Below are 20,041 nucleotides of genomic sequence, written 5' to 3'. Positions count from 1 at the left end.
TGGCTGAGCGCAGTGCGGGCGCAACACCAAGGGTTGCGATCCCGTTGCCAGTCCCCGGTATGGGCGCGACACCGAGGGTTGCGATCCCGTTGCCAGTCCCCGGTATGGGGGCAACACTGAGGGTTGCGATCCGTTGCCGGACACGGAGAAAAGACAAAAAAAAAAAGAGCTAAACCCCTGTGGTTCTAAGCCCCATGTCTTGTACTTAGCCTCTCAGTACATGTTTGAAGGAATGAGTTAGGTTTCCTTAAATCATTTCCCTTTAGAGTTTGGTGAGGGCAACACTGAGGGTTGCGATCCGTTGCCGGACACGGAGAAAAGACAAAAAAAAAAAGAGCTAAACCCCTGTGGTTCTAAGCCCCATGTCTTGTACTTAGCCTCTCAGTACATGTTTGAAGGAATGAGTTAGGTTTCCTTAAATCATTTCCCTTTAGAGTTTGGTGAGGGCAACACTGAGGGTTGCGATCCGTTGCCGGACACGGAGAAAAGACAAAAAAAAAAAGAGCTAAACCCCTGTGGTTCTAAGCCCCATGTCTTGTACTTAGCCTCTCAGTACATGTTTGAAGGAATGAGTTAGGTTTCCTTAAATCATTTCCCTTTAGAGTTTGGTGAGGGCAACACTGAGGGTTGCGATCCGTTGCCGGACACGGAGAAAAGACAAAAAAAAAAAGAGCTAAACCCCTGTGGTTCTAAGCCCCATGTCTTGTACTTAGCCTCTCAGTACATGTTTGAAGGAATGAGTTAGGTTTCCTTAAATCATTTCCCTTTAGAGTTTGGTGCCGAAGTAGAAATAATTAACTCTGAGCTCGTTTTCATTCATTCATTGTTGAGCCGCTTCTTTGTGCCTAGAGCTAAGAGTGCAGTACTGAACATAGTAGACTCTGCTCAAAAGGAGCTTATGGTCTACTGAGAGAGACAGAGAAGGGAATAGATTTTTGGGTCAAGTCAGAGAAGAACTACGATAGAACTGGTGCCATGGGGGTGCTCCAAGCAGGCACTATTCCAGTCTCGGGAGGTTGGGGAGGCGTCTAGGAGGGGGAGATGTCTCAGCAGATATAAGACAGAATGATAAGAGGTAGCCAGAGAAAGGGGATTAGGGTGGGGAGGAGCATATCAAGGCAGAGAAACAATGTACAAAAGCCTGGAGGTGAGAGCGAGAGGAAATGCTTTGGAGGAACATTAGTTGAGTAAGACTCAGTGGCTGGAGCACATGGAGGGTAGGTAGAGTGGTGAGAAATGGGGCTAGAGAGAGAGAGAGAGAGAGAGGCAGAGGCCAGATAGTAATGGGCCTTGGATGCTAAGGTCTTTCTACTTCATTCTGTGGTAGTGAAGAGCCCTTAAAGGCTGAGCAGGAATTCTCTGATCACAGAGTGGTGAGAGACTTAGAGGGAGCAAGACTGGCAGAGACACAATGTGAGAGATGCTGGTGGCCTGAATGAAGGAATAGATGGGGATGGAAAGAACTGGAGAACTGAGGTATATTTGGGAGGAAGAAGTGATAAGACCAGGAGCGGGAGATGTCGAAACAGAGGTAAGAGTGAAGGAGAGTATTCAAGGTTGACCCCCCCTCCTCAGCCTTTTGCCTCAGGCAGCTGAGAAGGTAGTGGTACCATTTACTTAGGGAGTACAAGAGGCAGAGCAGATTAGGGATTAGATTTCATTGGTTGCAAGTGTCAGAGGCCAGCTCAAACCAACTTAAATGGTAATACATTATAAATACATATACTGTGGTACCTCACAAAAGGCCTGGCATCAGGAACTGGAGATCTGTTGGGGATCCACACAGCTGCTCTTTGCACATTTGATTCATTCTTTCTCTGCAGACCAGTTTCCTCTGCTTCTTTGTTGCAGTGGAAGACAGCCATCCACATCTTCCTGGCTTTTATTTCCTTCCTTTTAGAGATTATCCCTAATTGAACTATAATCTTAGTCCCAGTTCTGGTTTTCCAGGAGAGTGAATTTGATTGATTTCGGTCATGTCATCCAATCATCTGCAGTCAGGGTAGTACCAGATTCTCCTTCCAGGTACATTCCAAAATCAAATTCAGTCAGCTTTTGATTCATGTGAGGAATTAGGAATAATCCATAGACTGGATAATCATCTCCTTTTCCCTTCTTACCTTTCTTGTTCTGACCCAAGCTACGTTGGTTGATTTCATAGGCTCTGGAGATGCAGACTTCTGAAATTAGGATATGAGAAACCAAAATTAGAAGAGTAAGTCTGCTGTAAGAGTTTTCTGTCATATAATGTGTATTCCAAAGCAAATAGAAATATTAGGGTTATCTGGATTATGATTACCACTACTTTCAGATTATTTACCCAGATACTGGAAAATTCAAAGCTCTCAGGTAGAGATTTCACTAATTTTTGTTAATTCTAGTAACCAAATAATTAAGAGTTAACCTGCAGTGGATTTAGGTAAGGTTTAGTCCTAGACAAAAAGAGGAGGGGGAGTGCACTAATATTTGTGGGGCACCTGCTTAATGTCTGACACTGTACTGGGCATTTACCCGTAGTTTACAGAGTAGGAAACAGGAATTTAGAGAACAGAGACAATTTACTTAAAATCATATAGTTTGGGAGTAGCAGAGTTTGTATTTGAACCTAGGTGTGTCTATAGTAGTGCCTACTGAAAAGATAGAAGGAAGAGCTACGGGCAACCAGAAATCAGAAGGTGATAAAAATGTGGAGTGCTAAAATGGGAGAGAAAATGATATCCTAACTGAAAGGCAGATGTAAGCAGAGGATACTTGAGACCAAAGAACAAAGAAAAGTTGGTGAATCTAGTTAATGGGAATAATAGTAGTAGTGATTAGAGTTTAGAGCCCTGTTGGTTGGGGGGAGTGCAGGGGTCTGTTCCTGGGCCCTTATTTTCTCCTTGGCTCTTGGCCTTGGCAGCTAGTGATTGCTTTTTGGAGAGGCAGTTTCTCTGAACCAGAGCCTGGAAAGATAAGAGGGAGGCTGCCATAGGGAATGAGGATCTGATAGATTAGCAGATCCTGCTGGACCTGGCTTAATAGAAAATGTCTGTTTCCGTTCTTGCTCAGCAGTCTTGGGGTATGTGTGTCTTGTCACTTTTGGCAGTTGAAGCTAGAGTTGACAGTGGTGACCACTGAGGCCCAGGTTCTCATGAAGCCAAGAAGAAATACAATACTTTCTTCTTAAGAGAGGCAGTCTGTGCTTCCAAAACCCATGTGTGCCTGTTTTGGCCCAGCGCACACTCACTCAGCGTTGGGTGTTCGGATGTTTCTTGCATTGCCCTTCTGTCTCTCCATCTAACGGCACGGACCCACTCACATCGCTATTTGCTGGTCTTTAATACTCCCTAGGAGTTGACTCCACAACCTCCATTTAATATACTCCTGAGTAAAACAGTCTGGCAGTTCCTTAAAAAGTTACACAGAGAATTACTGTATGATTCACCAATTTTACTCCTAGGTGAAAATAATTGAAAGCAGGGACTCCAACAGGTACTTGTACACCAGTGTTCATATCAGCACTACTACCAGTAGCCAACACGAGCAATAACCCAAGTGTCCATCAGCAGATAAATGGATAAACAAAATGTGGTATATACGTACATTAGAATATTATTCAGCCTTAAAAAGGAAGGAAATCCTGATGCATGCTACAACATGGATAGAACTTGAAGACATTGTGCTAAGTAAGCTTAGTCACAAAAGGACACATATTGTATGATTCCACTTACATGAGGTACCCACAATAGGCAGATTCATAGACACAGAAAGTAGAATAGAGGTTACCAGGAGCTGGAGGGAATGGGGGATTATTGTTTAGTGGGTACACATTTTCTGTTTGGGATGATGAAAAAGTTCTGGAAATAGACAGTAGTGATGGTTGTACAACATTGTGAATGTACTTTTATTTTTTTGACGGCTGGCCAGTATGGGGATCTGAACCCTTGACCTTGGCGTTACCAACACCATCCTCTAACCAACTGAGCTAACTAGTCAGCCCCCCCCCCCCGCCTACCATTTTTAATAGGAAAAAAAGTTATACAAAATTTATTTAAGGTGCACAGGGGAAAATCACATGAGAGTGATTACCCGACTAGCCCAGTTCTTGATAGAAGTGGGATTGATTTCCTTTCAAATGCTCTAAGACAGCAGTATTCCCCCCCAGGATCATTGGAGGATATACCACACATCCTTTAGCATTTGGAATACTCATTTCTCTGCTTTCTGGTACTCTAAACTGAAATTTATTTTCTTTTGTGAAGTGTTCCGATAATTCCTTGCTGTCCTTTCCTTCTGTTACTTGTTAGTCTACAGTCAGCCTCCCCCATTCCTAGAAATGCTTTGAGTGGTATCTAAACCTCTTTCCATAGTGAACCATTGAGTTCTATGTTTCCAACCTCTTCTAGGATGAAGTTGGCAGAAGTTAGTGCAAAGGGCATGCAATAGATCCTCGTTCTGTATGCCCACCCTCCCAGTCCCCCTCGGTTTCCTCTGTGGCTGTGGATAGGTTATTGAACATCTCTGAGTCCTGTTTGTCAACTTGGAGAGTTAAATACTTATTTCTACCTTTCCCTCAAACATAAGTAACCATGACTTAAGAAGGGTTTAGGGGCTCAGCATGTTTTTGAGGTTTTTATTTTATTGTTCTGTTCTAGGAGGCTGTCATTTACTGTATGTCATGAGATAATGTGTAATTGGGTTCAGTAGTTTAGTATAAGATGTTTAAAGAGACTTGAATCATTGTGAGTAGCCATAGCAGTCCTCTAAATCCATAAATAATAGGGTGTTCTAAAGTTTTTGTACAGGTTTTTTTTTTTTTTTTTTGCTTTTAAACTGTAAACTTAGGTTGTCAGTATAATGGAAACAATCTGTGACATTTAAAAAGAAATTGAATTTTCTTCCCACAGCTGATCTGGCCTTCAATTCTATTAGCTGTAGGACAGGTTGCCTCCACTCTCACAGTAGCCACTATTTGTTGCAGGATCTGAAAAATAAGAATACTTTTGTACAGTTTTATAAATGTAATTGTCTTAAATTTGATAAAATCTGTTTATTTTCAGATTGTTGCTATTGGACCCATTGCCTAAGTTGTTAAAGTTTAAATGTGCCTGGGGACTCCATGAAAACCTTGTATACCCCATAGTGAGGTGGTTCTGTGTGGTCTGCTGGAAAGGAGATACATTTTAAGGTCAAAAGACAAGGGGGATGGTCAGGAACTCCTAAGAGGCAATGGGAGTTTGGAGCAGAGAGAAAAGGTAGAAAATGCTTAGGTGTTTAGAGCACCACCTCGTAATGCTAAGGTCAAAGGTTTGGATCCCTGTGCAGGACAGCTGCTAAATAAAAGCAAAAAAACAAAACAAAACAAAACAGAGGATGCTTAGTTCTTGGGTACTTAAGGTTTTTTCTTGGTTGAGTTCGACATCTTGGCAAGCCAGAGAGATTAATAATCCTTGAAGTCCATTTAGAATTTTAGTTTGTACATACTTTCAAGACAGTAGCTCCTACAGTCTTTCCAACATTGTTGTGACAGAGGTAAGTATTATTTCCACCTGAGTCTTGGGGAGGTTAAATAGCTGGATTACCCAGCCAGTGAGTGGCAGAGCTGAGACTTAAACCCATGTCGTGCTCTCTCATCTGTATTATGTGGGATCTAGTGTATCTTGTCAGTGTGGGTCTCACGCCTGGACAGACAGCTCAGCATGGGGTAGTTGCAAAAGCATGGAAGCCAGAACCAGTTCAGGCACTGGTTCCATAATGTCCTAGCCATTATTTAACCTCTCTGAACCTTACTTTCCTTACCTGTGAAATCGAGATAATAACGCCTACCTTGAAATGCTATTGTAAAGATTAAATGAAAAGTTGTGAGTAGATCGTCTGACACATAGTAGGTGTGGCTGCCTTTTCCTTTATCCCCTATATTTAGGTACCAAGACAGATTTCCCTTGTGGGTTTAAAAAAAAAATGAATTAAAAAACCCCAGTATATATATATATATTTGGCAGTAGTTAATTAAAATCAGTGTGTATTGACTACTGGGAGGCAATATTCAAGATATAGCCTTTACTATCAGAGCAAAGGGGAGAATAAACGCATGAAAAAAATGTAACATGTATAGAGCAAGCACAGATGAACCATCACAAAGTGTGATGATGTAGGGACACCGAGTGAAAAAGAGCAAGGTAAATTTATCACAGAGACTTCTCAGGGGTTTTGTGTCAGGAAGTACAGAGTGCAGATTTTTTTTTTTTTTGTCTTTTGTCTTTTTCCGTGTCCGGCAATGGATCGCAACCCTCAGTGTTGCCCCCGGACCGGGGACCGGCAACGGGATTGCAACCCTCGGTGTTGCTCCCGCGCCTCGCTCAGCCAGTGAGCGGGAACCGGTCTGTATGTGGGATCCGAACCCTCTGGCGGGAGCGCCGCCGCGCTTCCCAAGCGGCGCACTTATCCAGTGCGCCACCGGGCCGGCCCTACAGAGTGCAGATTGACAGGAGAGTGAGAAGTGGCGGTGATACAGGTACAGGGGTGGGAGTGACAAGGGGAAGGACTTATGTGAAAGAAAGTAGAAATGCAGAAACAGCAGATTCTTTGAGGGGATTTTAAAAAAATATTTTATTGTAAATTGACAATTTATAATTGTAGGTATTTATGGGGTATAAAGTGATGATATGATTTATGAATACAGTATGGAATAATTAAATCAAGCAATCCATCACCTCAAATACTTATTTTTTTGTGGTGAGAACATTTGAAATTTACTCTTTTAGCAATTTTGAAATGTACAGTACCCTGTTATTAACTATATTCACCAAGCTGTGCAGTAGATCTCAAGAGAAAAGCTTATTCCTCCTGTCTGAGATTTTGTATCCTTTGACCAACATCTCTCCATTCCCCCCAACCCCTGGCCTCTATAACCACCATTCTACTCTGCTTCTATGAGTTTGATTATTTAAGACTCCACATGTGGTATTTGTCTTTCTGTGCCTGGCTTATTTCACTTAACATAATGGTCTCCAGTTCCATCCATGTTGTTGTAAATGACAGAATTTCCTTCTTTTTTTTTTTTTCTTTGGTGGCTGACCAGTACAGGGATCCGGGATCCGAACAGTTGACCTTGGTGTTATAACACCACACTCTAACAAACCGAGCTAACCGGCCAGCCTCTCCTCCCTTTTTAAGGCTAAGTAAATAGTATTCCATTGTGTACCTAGACCACATCTTCTTTATCCATTCATCAGCTGATGGACACTAAGGTTGATTCCATAACTTGGCTATTGTGAATAGTGCTGCAATGGACATGGGAGTGCAGATATCTCTGACAAACTAATTTCAAATCTTTTGGGTAAATACCGAGAAGTGGGATTGCTGGATCATAAGGTAGTTTTATTTTTAGCTTTTAAAGGAACCTCTGTACAGTTTTCTATAATGGCTGTACTAATTGAGAGGATATTTGAACCACACTTGATGCTCTTATCTTTTATTGCCTTTTTTACAGATATTTGAGTACTTGTCATTCTTACTGGATTGTAAGTTCTTTGAGGGCAGGTACTGTTTTCATGTCATGACATACACAGAAAATCTTTGAAGCATGCTAGGGTAGATGGTCCTGGTTGTACCTTTGGAGACTTGTGGCCAGGACTTTAGCTGCCCAAAGCCCTGCCTGGGATACCAGTTAGTACAGTGTCTTTCATATAGTAGGTTCTCAGTTATTGTGATTGAAAGATCCTTGAAGCAGACAAATTCAAAAAGGAACTTGTGAGATATGAGAGTCAGTTGAGAAAGACAGGCAGAGGTTTTGAGTTCTTATGGAATCTTGGAGAAGAATGGAATCTTAGATTCCTGCCTAATCACCTTTATTTACAGGTGCCCAAACCAAGGCCCTGGGAACAAGTGGGAAGCTTTAAGGTTCTTCATTTGGGGAGTAATTTTTAAAAATAAAATGTTAAAGCTTGCTATTCATATGCCTTGCATCTTTCTTAGCCTTGAAGGTGCTGAGGAACTGGTATTGAGCTAAAAGTTTAGATATTTTTCAATGTGAAAGCTTGTCTTAGAAACAGTCCTGATGAGTCAGAGGTATAACACAGACGACCTCCTGTCTTGCCCTAAATCCTCACTGTCATCATTTGCCTGCCCTGTTCCTGGACATGAACAACTCTATTTGGCAGACCATAGATCATCCTTGGAGAGAAAATGGATTTCTCCAATGGCTTTGACCTTTAGTGCCTAATAGAAGAGTAGTTAACACACCACTTAATCCCACTGGAGTTCCTTAGGCCTGTGGTTATGTAGTCTATATAAGTGGTTTTAAAAGTGAAGCTGAGATTGGGTGAGATAGTGGGCCAAATCCCATTCATCTTCGAGTGGACAGATTTATAGGAAGAAGAATGGGTATAGCTTTTTCTTCTCGCCAAGGACCAAATGGTAGGAAATAGTCTCAATTTAACAGAATAGAAATTGACACCAAGAAGGCTGTGCGGCATGTCTGGGGGGTAGGGGAATGAGTGACCAAGGGAGGTCAAGGCATACCCCATTCTCTGAAGCTGTTTGAGATCAGGAAAGGAGCTCTGTTGTTTGGCTGGGCCTAGGGTGGATGTACCTCTGTCCAGAGGTGGGGCACAGACAAGATGATGGCATCTATTATCCAATTCTTTGTATGTACTTCATTTAATGTGTTTCCTCCACTGTCCTAAAACAGTGAGGCCTTATTCCATTTCTTTTTCTCTTAGTCAGATTCTGAGGAAGATGAACCCACAAAGAAGAAAATTGTCCTTCAGGTAAGCTTTGTGACAATAATATAAGCCATTTCTTCTCTTCCCATATTGTTTCCTGAAAGACAGGACTTACAATGCCTAGCAGTTTTCAAATCCAGTTTAGAGCAAACACAGGTATTTGAGGACTATTTAGGTTTTGTTTTGTTTTTCTTTATAACTGCAGACCTTGTGCATCTCTACCCTCTCCTCACTGTTTCTTGGCTTTAGCACGATGGTGTTACCTCTCTTAGAGGACAGGCAGTGGTAGGGAATGAGTTGTAACTCAATTCAGTTCATTACATTTCAGGTAAAAGGATTATTTAGGCAGGGTACAATAAATGAATTGGTCAAAACGATGTTAGGGAGTATCTGTATTTTAAAATTGTCCATCTTCTCCCTGTTTCATTTTTAACTTGGAAAATAAACACTTAAATAGCACTTACTATGTTCCAGGCACTATTCTAAGTACTTTATCAGCATTTAACTGATTTCATCCTTATAGTAGAGCCTAAGTCATGGTGTTATTATTGTTCCTATTTTACATATGAGGGTACTGAACAGTTTGCCCGAGGTCAGACAACTAGTCGGGGCAGAGCCGAAGATTCAGACTCAGGCAGTCTTACTGTAGAGTCCAAGCTCTTAACTACTGTACTTGGCTGCTTCTCTGTAATCAAGACCAGAACTCCTCAACAAGACAGTGCTAGTAGATGACCTCCCTGCTGTTTGCTTCTGTTTCCTCTCGTCTCAGTATCTTTATTTTGGTCCCCAGGAGTCTTCCTTTTCTCTCTGCAATTGGTAATTTACACTCTGACTATGTCTCATTGAAAAGCAAAAGTGGTCCTGCCTTTATAAGGTGGTTATCTGGTGATTTATGTATATGACACAGCGACCTTATTCCATTCTCCTTTTTCCAATTGGTACTTCTCTTGGGCCTACAGCCATCTAAGAGATTCTTATGAGTAATATAAATGAAATGCTTGACTTTGGCATTAACTAGCTAATATACCACATCTGTAGGTCTTTCCTTGGGCAGGGGAGAGACTTTTGGCAACATGTATGAATGTCTCTTTTGGACAGAGCCTTGTTCTTGACTTTGGGTAGCAATCCAAAGGAAGGAGAGGGTTCCCATGTTAAGAGATCCCTTTAGGACAGGGAGAGAAGTCGAGTGATTAGCTGGAGAGACCTGGGCTTTCAGGGAGGAAGGATGATATGAGATTAATATGAGCATCATATTTACCAAAGACACTGAGTTGGGGAAGTCTCTGTGGCAAAGGACAGTGGAGCTGGGTTGGGATAGAGCCAAGGGGAAGAAGGATAACATCTCACTTTGGGAGAAGCAGCCAGCAGAAGGACCTGAGGTAGGAGGAGTCAAGCCCAGATTGGATGGCCTGAGTGGGTGGAGGTAGGAAGGAAACAAGGGCTGGTAATATTGTAGGTTACAGCACATATCTGTAATTATTGCTTTTGGTGTCACTAGTACATAACATAAAATTTCACTTGTCATCTTTCTTCTCTCCTACCCCAAACCTGGGCTCACCAGGGATCCAGCGAGGGCACTGGTTTGTCTGCCTTGCTTCCCCAACCTAAAAACCTGACTGTGAAAGAGACTAACAGGTTGCTCCTGCCCCATGCCTTCTCTCGGAAACCCTCGGATGGTTCTTCTGATACTAAGTCCTCCAGACTGGCTTCTAAGACCAAGCCTTCCTCTCTTGCCTCTGTTGTGGGCACCACAACCACCACTCCATCACCCTCCGCCATCAAGGCTGCCGCCAAGAGTGCTGCTCTGCAGGTGACGAAGCAGATCACGCAGGAGGAGGACGACAGTGATGAGGAAGTAGCCCCTGAAAACTTTTTCTCCCTCCCTGACAAGGCTGAGCCACCTGGAGTTGAGCCATACCCTTACCCGATCCCCGCTGTCCCTGAGGAGCTGCCTCCAGGCACAGAACCAGAGCCGGCTTTCCAGGACGATGCTGCCAATGCCCCCCTTGAATTCAAGATGGCAGCAGGCTCAAGTGGGGCCCCTTGGATGCCTAAACCTGGGGACGAGTACAGCTACAATCAGTTTTCCACATATGGCGATGCTAATGCCGCTGGTGCTTATTATCAGGTGGGTAGGAGGCACAGAGGACAGGTCAGAGACTGGTGGAGCATGACAGTCAGGGAGAGTTTTGAGCCAGCAGTACAGCTGAATTAACCTTCTGGTGTCTTGATCTTCCTAAACCTGTCAGTCCTCAAGCCATACTACCTTCATTCTGAACCATATTGATCTAAATTGCCCAAGTCTTGAAGTCTGACACGGTGAAGGATATATTTGACATATTCTGAAAATCTTACTGTGGGAGCTGGTGAGAGGTAGAGGGAGAAGGCAGGAGGAGGAGCGGTCTTTAATTTTAGAGATACAAGATAGCCTCTTGAAATGTAGATGATGAGGATAAGGGAACTATGGCGTAGACTTCTAGAAAGCAGTTAGTCTAAGAGTTTCTGCAGGTGGGGAGTTTTGAGAAAATAGGAAGAGAGGGGTGGGGCTGGAGAGGTAAGGAGGGAATATGGAGAGTTGAATGCAAAAAGGGAATAAAAAGAATGAGAGGCCATGAATGAGTCAGGCGAAGTTGAAAGTGCTGAGGCAAGTTCCTTGAGAGAAGGCCTGGGGACCATAGTTTGGGCAGTGACACAGAGTGGGTCCTGAGGGTGGTTTGGGGTTTGAATTCCAAGCTGTGTGATTTTAGGGAAAGTACTTAACTGCCTCTCTAAGTCTCAGATTCCTTAGCTATAAAATGGTATGTAATAGCAACCTCATAGGGTTGCTAGGAGAATTACAGTAGCTTGGCATGGTGGTGCCTGGAACATAGTAAATGCCCAATAAATGGTTGTTACAACTATTTTAAAATTTTTTATTTCATCTCATGTTCTTTTTTGTTGTTGTTGTTTTTTAGTTTTTATAACTATTTTTATCCACATGTTGTATTCATATGTTATTTGGGAGAGAGATTTAGATTCGTTCTCCTTGGCCCAGAGAATGAGTGTATAGGATGCTGGGTTGTAAGTAGGTTTAAGAAAAAATTTCCCAGCAGTCAGAGCTTCTATAGAAGGAGAGGGCTTCTAGGAACCTGAGGACTCAGTACTGGTGGTGATAGCTGAGCAGAGGCAGCTGGCCGGCCCCATGACTGGACAGCTGCAGAAAGTTTTACGGCTAGCTTGGGATGGTTGGAAAATTTAAGTCCCCTTCAACCACTGGTATTCTCTGAATGGTTAGTGTTACTCTTATTTTCAGTCTGGGCATGGGTAGGAGGGGCTTTGAGGGGACCCTGTTTTGACCAACAACTTGGAAAACAACTGTTTATTAAATCTTTGCTGTTGAAGCTTGTTATATCCTGTAGGCTGATCAGAGACAGTATGTCTACCCTCAAAGTTGTTAGAAGGAAGGAGAAAGATAATAAGATTGTTTTTAATCTCTTTACTTTTTACCCCCCCCCCCTTTTCTGGCAGCTGGCCAGTATAGGGAATGGAACCCTTGACCTTGGTGTTACAAGGCTGCACTCTAACCAACTGAGCTAACCGGCCAACCTGTTTTTACCTCGTTAGCCAAAAAAAAAAGATGCTGTTTAAATCTAAACCACTGGTTTACATCCAGCAAATGAATAACAAATTGGAATTCTGTATGCAGTTATAAACATCATGTGGCAGTCTATGCAAATTAAAGCACTTTAAATACACTAGAGGATCCTGAAATTTAAATGTATCTTATTGTGAGTACTGTTACAGAAAAATCCATACTCTAATTGCTCTGGATTTTTGTATATTATTTTTATGTGGTGAATATCAAAACTATTTTCCATTAGCTCATTATAAAATTAATGTTCTTAGAGGGGCATTTCTTGGTATTTTGGGCAAAGATGTAAGAGTTGGGAGAAAGTATAGGCAAGGAGGAAATGGTTTCTTGGCGCTGTGGCTGCCTGACTTGGCCACAGCAGGGGCCTTGCCCTTGCCTTCACCCCTTCTTCCTCTAGGGTCTGCAGCAGCATCTGGGCAGCTCACCTCTAAGGGGAGTCATCAGATTCCTGAACTAAAACTCTGGTAACACAAACCTGGTTTGTTTTCGGCTTTGTAAATTCCATAATACCCTAATAGTGGTTTATTTCATATTAGATATCCAACCTCCCCATGCCTTATAGTCTCCTTGTGTCCAGAGGGCCCAAATAGGATAAGGAGCAGGAATGACGTGCCTCACACCTTCTTATTCCTGCTCATATCGTAGCTCATTGGGGTCTTATGAGCAGGAGGAGCAGGGCTGAGCACATGGTAGAAGTAAGGGGTGGGAGAGGCTGCTGGGAAGCAGCTGAGGGAGCAGGGTATAGATTGATGCAGGAGAGAATGTCTTTATTCCATTTTACCCTGAAAAAATATGCATCTATCTGGACAGTGCACACCAGAAAAGCTGCAGGAATTGTTCTTGAGTATAGGGTAGGTCCTTAGGGTCTGTGCCTTTAACTGGTCCATTTGAGGGGCTATAATGTGGGCATCTCACCACTGCCTCTTTGATAAGGGTTTTCTCTGTTTCTGGGCAGTCTGGTTGTCCCCTCTTCACTGTGTTCTCAGTCGGTGTGTGTTTTTTTTCTTCTTTGGCTGCAGGATTATTACAGTGGTGGCTACTATCCTGCACAGGACCCGGCCCTGGTTCCCCCACAGGAAATTGCTCCAGATGCCTCCTTCATTGATGATGAAGCAGTAAGTTAACAAAGCACAAGTGACCTTCTTTGACCCATGGACTCCAGGTTACAAATCTGAAGCTAAAGGAAATTAAAAAAAAAAAAAAAGTATCAGTTAGGATTAGGTTTGGCAACATGTAACTGAGAAACTTCAAATAATAGTGGCTTATATAAGGGAAGTTAATTTTTTTCCTCATAAAAGAAGGCTAGAGATAGGCGATGGGTGGTGTGGCAGCTCCACGAAGTTGTCAGGGTTTCAGTTTCCTTCTGATCATTGCTTTGCCATCCCTATGCTATGGCCTTTATCCTTATGGTCCATGATAGCAGCTAAAGCTATAGCCATCACATCTGCACTGGAGATGCAGCAGAGTGGAGAAAGAAAGGGGAGGGACACTTTCCCTCCCTTTTCAGGAGGCTTCCTGAAAGTTCTTCAGTGCATTTTTACTTCTCTCTCACTGACTAGAGTCTGCTCACATGGCCATATCTGGTTGCATGGGGGCCTAGGAAAGTAGTCTTTTAGTTGGGTGGTAATATGCCTAACTAAAATTTTTGTTTTATTGACACTAAAGAAGAAGAGGAGAATGGATTTTGGGAGGCTACCAGCAGTTATGTTAAATAATCTCTGTTTCATGTAAATGTATCCTCCTGCTGCTGAGCTTCTCCTGAACCTCAGCACAAGGGAAGGTAAAAACACCATGTTCTGCAGCTAACAGGCCCACATTCAGGATATAAGGTTCTATCCCGTTTATAGGGAAGTCACAGCCTATTAGGAGGGAATTGGAGAAATAGGGGGTACCACCCAGCACGGAGGTTCTTATAAAAACTAATTCTTCTCACTTTTTCCCAGAAAGGTGTCTATCCTTTGCATACTTCCGCTTGTGGTTGATATTGTGTGTTCATCCACTCCTCTATGTATATCCTTCTTGGCAAGTTCATTAGTTGGATCCTTTTGGTCCTAAGCCCAGGAGACAGCTGAGAACTCATTCAATGGCAAAAGTCAGTTTCTTGTAGGTAGAGTGAACCTAAGAGGCTTCACTAATGTTCAGGCCAGGTCCTGGGTCTCACTGAAGTTTCTGATGAGTGTTTTTAAATTCTACTTCATTTTACTCACACTCCCTTCCAGGCATATCTCTGGATGACTTGTGTGATCTGCATTTTTTTGAGGAGGAGGAGGCGGAGGATGAGGAGGAGGAGGAAAGAGTAGTAGTCTGCTAGGAAATTTGCTGGGCCTTTTTTTTTATTTTGTGGCTTCCTCTGTACCTAGCTCTATATTCTCCACTCTGTTGAGGAGTCTGCTAATTTGATGATACCAAACCAATGAGAAGGAACAGAGATGAGAAAAACTGATTTTTAGAGGAGAAATCCTGGAATTTTTTTTAACCCTGAATTCTTAATTTGAAACTTGTATGCAATCCTTTTAGGCAGATACAATTTATATATAATTTGAGCACAAATTCATAACACTGGTTCTCTGTATTCACTCATGTTTGGGGATACTTCTTGGCTTCCCTTTTCCTGGGTCCAGGAGACCTTCTGAGAAGGCATCAAAACAAGCTTGGTAGATGGCAGGATGAAACAACATATTGCACAGAGGCGATTTGAGGGGTGCAATGGGATTGGTGATGCACAAAATCATTCCATAAACTTTGGATCCTTAGCAACATCTCCTGATCCCCTCACCCAAATTCCCTACTACTGTATTTTTTTTTCTTTTCCAGTTTAAGCGGCTGCAGGGCAAGAGGAACCGAGGGAGGGAGGAAATCAACTTTGTGGAGATCAAAGGTGATGACCAACTCAGTGGGGCCCAGCAGTGGATGACAAAGTCATTGACAGAAGAGAAAACCATGAAGTCGTTCAGCAAAGTAAGTGGGAAAGGTCTATTGGGCGGCCAACTTAGAAGGCCTCAAAGCAAGATATTGTCCTACTTGCTGTCTTGACCCTACACCCCATTGTTATTGTCACTACATCTTTAGCAAACATATGTTGCCCATGGTACTGGAGTACTCACCAAGCCTCATAGATATAGCTCCTGTCTTCCAGAACTTTGCAGCACTGCTCTCCAGCTGGATGGGGGAGACTGGGTGTTGATTTTGAATGGCTGGAGTAGTTTCCTAGCCTGTGGTTGGGAAGGTCTCTGATGTGTTGTGGCTCTTTCCCCTGGCTGGACAGAATCCACAGATGTTCAACAATTATATCACTCTCTCCATCCTGTTCAGCTGGGACCTGGCTCAGCACATTTTTTGAGGTGTGGGCACAACAGAGCCTCGAAGTCCTGGGTTTGCTAGATTCTGAGCACGCAACTTGTTCTCTCCCCTTTCTCTCCATTATTTGTTGTAGCCAGCTGTGGTCTTTTCAAATGCTTCTATTCCTCACGTTTCCCATACTACACTCCTTTCTCTGTGCTAGTTTTTTCTTCAGTCAGTATGATAAACATCTCTTCACCTAGTAGCTGAATACAGCAAATGTGGACATTTATGAGCCTGCCACAGGGGGCAAATATGGGGAAGCCCTGGATTTGAGCCCAGCATCAGCAAGGCCAAGATCGAGGATTTTATTCCCTTTTCCTCCCCCCTCATTTGCTTTGCTTTGTTCTGTGGCCACAGATGGCCATTCGAGCCCCAGCCGTTTGTTTTAACTGAATGCTGGCGGTCATACAGGACAGAGCAAAGGATTGTGGTTAGATCAGCATAGATCCATCACTGTTTACTGGAAGAACCACTTAGGAGAACATGCTCTACTAACTGTGGGTCGAGAAGCATCGTCACATAGTAATAGCTAGTGTTGTCAGTGCTCACCACGGGCCAGGAATGGAGCTGGATGTTTTATGTGTGTCATTTCTAACTGTCATATTAAATAGCAGCAAGGAATTAGAATTTGCTATTTCCCCAGCTCCAAGTTTTCTTCCCACCATCTCACTGTACTGAACTAGATTTTTTAAAAAAGAAGATATGGTTCTTGTCCTTGAGGAGTTGACAGCGTAGTTGGGAAGAGATTTAAGGACACTTGAGTGTAAGTGATTACAGTGCAAATTGATTACATAAGTGCTGAGGAGACTCTGGAGAGGAGTTTTGGGAGTTGGGTGGGGCTGATTAGGAAGCTTCTAGTCTGAGAACTCTGGCAGAGGATAGGAAAACCACAGAATGAAAGCCCAGACCAATATAGACTTTGACAGTAAATCATTTGCATCAAAGTTTGGTTAGGGGTTCAATGCAGTTACGGGTGGAGGCTGGAAGATTGGAGAGAAGTGGAGTGATTGTGAAATTTCTAATTCCAGGGAAGCTGTTGGCACTTACTAGAATGGGGGAGGCAGGGTTTCAGCCAAACGTGATTGATGGGAGAGAGCTTGGTAAGCAGTAGGCAGGAGACAGGCTAGACATCTGGCCTGACTGGGGAGAAGGGGACAGAGATGGAGTGGGCTTAAGGGGGAGATGGGCACAGGGATTGTGAGAGGGCCTGGAGGGACAGCAGAAGATCACCACCTGTGCCCTGGCATTTAAGCTGTTTGAGACTGACTGCAGGCAATAAAACTAGTCTCACTATAGACAGAGCCCCATGCTTGGTCCTGGGGGGTGGGTGGGAATGCCAAAGAAACGGAAGACAGTCCTGACCTCAAAAGTATTTCCACTCTAATGGGGTTATTAGCAGGCTATTTCAGGCAAGTATTCTGAGCTTGTTTTTTTTTTTTGCATAATGGCTTTAATAAAAATAACTTTTTTCATACTAAAGCAAGGCCTTAAAAAAAAACTTTTTAAAGTTTAAGTATATAGGCATAAAAACAGCTCCAAGCTGACTTTTCTGTCCCAGGATTTGGGCTGTGTGATTGGTTTCTCAGTCTCCAACCTCGTACTGTCTGGGCACATGAGAAACTTCTGCTTTTCTTACTGTGGGTTCATAACTGTTTTCTTCCCTTGCAGAAGAAAGGTGAGCAGCCAACAGGCCAGCAGCGGCGGAAACACCAGATCACATATCTGATACATCAGGTGAGAGGAGTGAGGGTCCTGTTTCAGATCCCTGTAAACTGGGAATTTGAAGGTGAAATCTGGGCTAGAGGCCCAGGTGCCAGGGACCAGCTTCCAGCAGGCGTTCTTCTCTGTTCTGTGTATGGCCACTAGGTGGGGGATGAGTCCTTCAGAATTCTCTACCTCACTCTCACTGCAGGTAAGACTTAGGTACATTATAACACCAAGGTCATGGGTTCGGATCCCTGTATCAACCAGCTGCCAATAAATAAATAAATAAATAAATAAAATGAATACAGGTGCTTAGAATAAACTCTGTAAGTGAAAATTCAGATATTCAAAACATAATTTAAGAGGAGAGTGAAATGGTTTATTATAGGGTTCTTTTAAATAGAAAATTTAAGGGCCAGCCTGTGGCTCACTTGGGAGAGTGTGGTGCTGATAACACCAAGGCCACGGGTTCGGATCCCTATATAGGGATGGCTGGTTTGCTCACTTGGGAGAGTGTGGTGCTGACAACACCAAGTCAAGGGTTAAGATCCCCTTACCGGTCATCTTTAAAAAAAAACAAAACAAATTTATCTCGTAATTTAAAAAACTAAAGAAAAAGTTGATTCACCAGTTTAGCACAACATCCACCTGATGAGGAGGTTGTTTTTGTATTCATCACTTATATGGCAGGGAACATTGACACAAATAATTCAGAATTACAGATAATTCAAAAATGTCTTTCGGAATTAGAGTATGTCTTAGAATTTATTTGATATGACAGGGCAGCTTTCAAATACTCATTTCATCATTAAAGAAACATCTTTTGAGACCTACTGTCCTAAATGCTGTCAAAGATACAGACATGAATAAGACCCTTTTTGGTACAGGGATCAAAACCCTTGACCTTGGTGTTAGACCACTGTGCTCTAACCAACTGAGCTAACCACCCAGCCCCTGGGGAGCATACATGCTGATGGATGATTTCAATGGCAAATCTTTTTTTTTTTTTTTTTTTGCAGCTGGCGGGTACAGGGATCGAACCCTGGACCATGTTGTTATCAGCACCATGCTTTAACCAACTGAGCTAACTGGCCAGCCTCCAATGGCAAATCTTGCTTTCATTGTCCTTTTCATATTTTCACCTTCCTTTTCAGGAACTCCTTTGTACGCTTTCCATTTGTACTCTTTTCCTACGTTCTGAAAGAATTTGAGGGTAGGGTCTGTTTTAAACACAAACCCTTATTGCCTCCCTAATTCCAGGAGAAATGAGCAGGCATCAGAGCACCGTTTCTAGGGTGGTACTTGTACATTCACACAATGCAGTATAGAGCCAGGTGTTTTCAAGATCAGAAGAGAGAAGTTATTATTCTAGTACCTCTCAGTTTTTCACAGCTTCAGTCATTACTTTAAAATGGTGTGAGTTTCTGGGGTACTATATTCAACACAACAACCAAACTGCAGCTCCAGACTAAGGTATTGTTGATTGGTGTCCTCTTTTGACCTGTCCAAGCCTTTGAAGCTGGCCTTGCCCACTGCTGTTCGGGTATTGAAGGCAGTTGATTTGTCTTCCTTTTGGGTGCCAAATTCTAGTTTTCATTTGTCCATTTCTCACTTGAGTGTTTCACTTTGAATTCTACCAGAGGAAGCACCAGAATTCTTGAGTCTTTACTCTGCTTAAACTTTGTTAGCTCCCCAAAGAGATGATATTTCTTTTTTTCCTTGGTGTCGTTGTCTTCTACTTGGATAAGAGAAAATTAAGTCTTTCAAGGGATTTGCTATTTCCCCATAATTATTATGATGGGAGAAAGATTTTAAATTGGGAAGCTCACAGAGGTAAGTAGAAAATGGTTCTCAGAATTCCAGTTTGACTCTCCCAACCCCTTCTTCCTCACCATAGGCTAAGGAGCGAGAACTGGAACTGAAGAACACCTGGTCAGAGAACAAGCTTAGCCGCCGTCAGACCCAAGCCAAATATGGATTCTAGGGCCCTGGAACTGATTGCTCCCAGGATCTCCTGCCAGCCCAGCTGGCTTGGCCCCCAGCTTCACTTCTGGGACCCAAGCTGCTCCAAGCCCAGGATCTCTTTCCCTGAGGACCCAGCCCTCGCCTGTGCGAGAATGAACATATTTGATAGATTTTTCTTAACAAAAGTTAGAAAATTCAGCTCCTTTCTGTCTTGGAGCTAGCAAAGACTTGAGTGATGCCTCAGAAGGGGCTGTAAGTTCTTGGATGGGAGTTTTGCTCCCTGTCAGGTGTGATGAAATGTTGACACCTCCTGTCCCCCCACCTTTTTTTTTTTAAACCAGGAATATCTGTTGAAATAAAACATTCAGTCTGACAGATGCTACCTGCCCTGTCTCTGGACCTGTGTTTACCTCGTATAAAGCACTCTCCAAACCATCTTGAGCTGCCTGGATGATTGCTTTGCTTTTTCTCCCTACCTACCACCTAAACTGGGTTCGTAACCATTGAAGACCCTAGAAATTGTATGCACAATTTTATACAGGGAAGGATGATTTTCAAAGGGACCTGTGATCCCAGATATGGAAAGTATTGCTGACCTCAATATCTCGAGACTGGGGGAAGTCAGGAGTTTCTATGGCATGAAAGAGTTAGACATAAAATCATGTCCAACAGGAGGTAAAGTGATGAAATGCCC

At 43.0% G+C, this 20,041-nt stretch overlaps 1 protein-coding gene across 2 annotated transcripts in view; it reads left to right on the top strand.

Moving 5' to 3' along the window:
• The window catches only part of PRCC (papillary renal cell carcinoma (translocation-associated)), a 23,307-nt gene extending 3,525 nt beyond the window's left edge, over positions 1 to 19,782 (top strand). The window contains exons 2-8 of one of the 2 annotated variants that reach the window (XM_008570311.1): positions 8,703 to 8,750; positions 10,267 to 10,515; positions 10,597 to 10,833; positions 13,356 to 13,451; positions 15,151 to 15,294; positions 17,347 to 17,412; positions 19,280 to 19,782. In XM_008570311.1, coding sequence (XP_008568533.1) covers positions 8,703 to 8,750; positions 10,267 to 10,515; positions 10,597 to 10,833; positions 13,356 to 13,451; positions 15,151 to 15,294; positions 17,347 to 17,412; positions 19,280 to 19,366 — 927 coding nt within the window. In that variant the 3' untranslated portion in view covers positions 19,367 to 19,782. Of the gene's footprint in view, positions 1 to 8,702; positions 8,751 to 10,266; positions 10,834 to 13,355; positions 13,452 to 15,150; positions 15,295 to 17,346; positions 17,413 to 19,279 lie in introns of both variants that reach the window. The other variant, XM_008570304.1, reaches the window with a different exon arrangement.
• Positions 19,783 to 20,041: the final 259 nt, after the last annotated feature.

The sequence above is a fragment of the Galeopterus variegatus genome, unplaced genomic scaffold (assembly GCF_000696425.1).
Source record: "Galeopterus variegatus unplaced genomic scaffold, G_variegatus-3.0.2 Scaffold33, whole genome shotgun sequence".
NCBI lineage: Eukaryota > Metazoa > Chordata > Mammalia > Dermoptera > Cynocephalidae > Galeopterus > Galeopterus variegatus.
The sequence above is the reverse complement of the archived record's forward strand: the minus strand, read 5'-3'. Positions and strand labels throughout refer to the sequence as shown.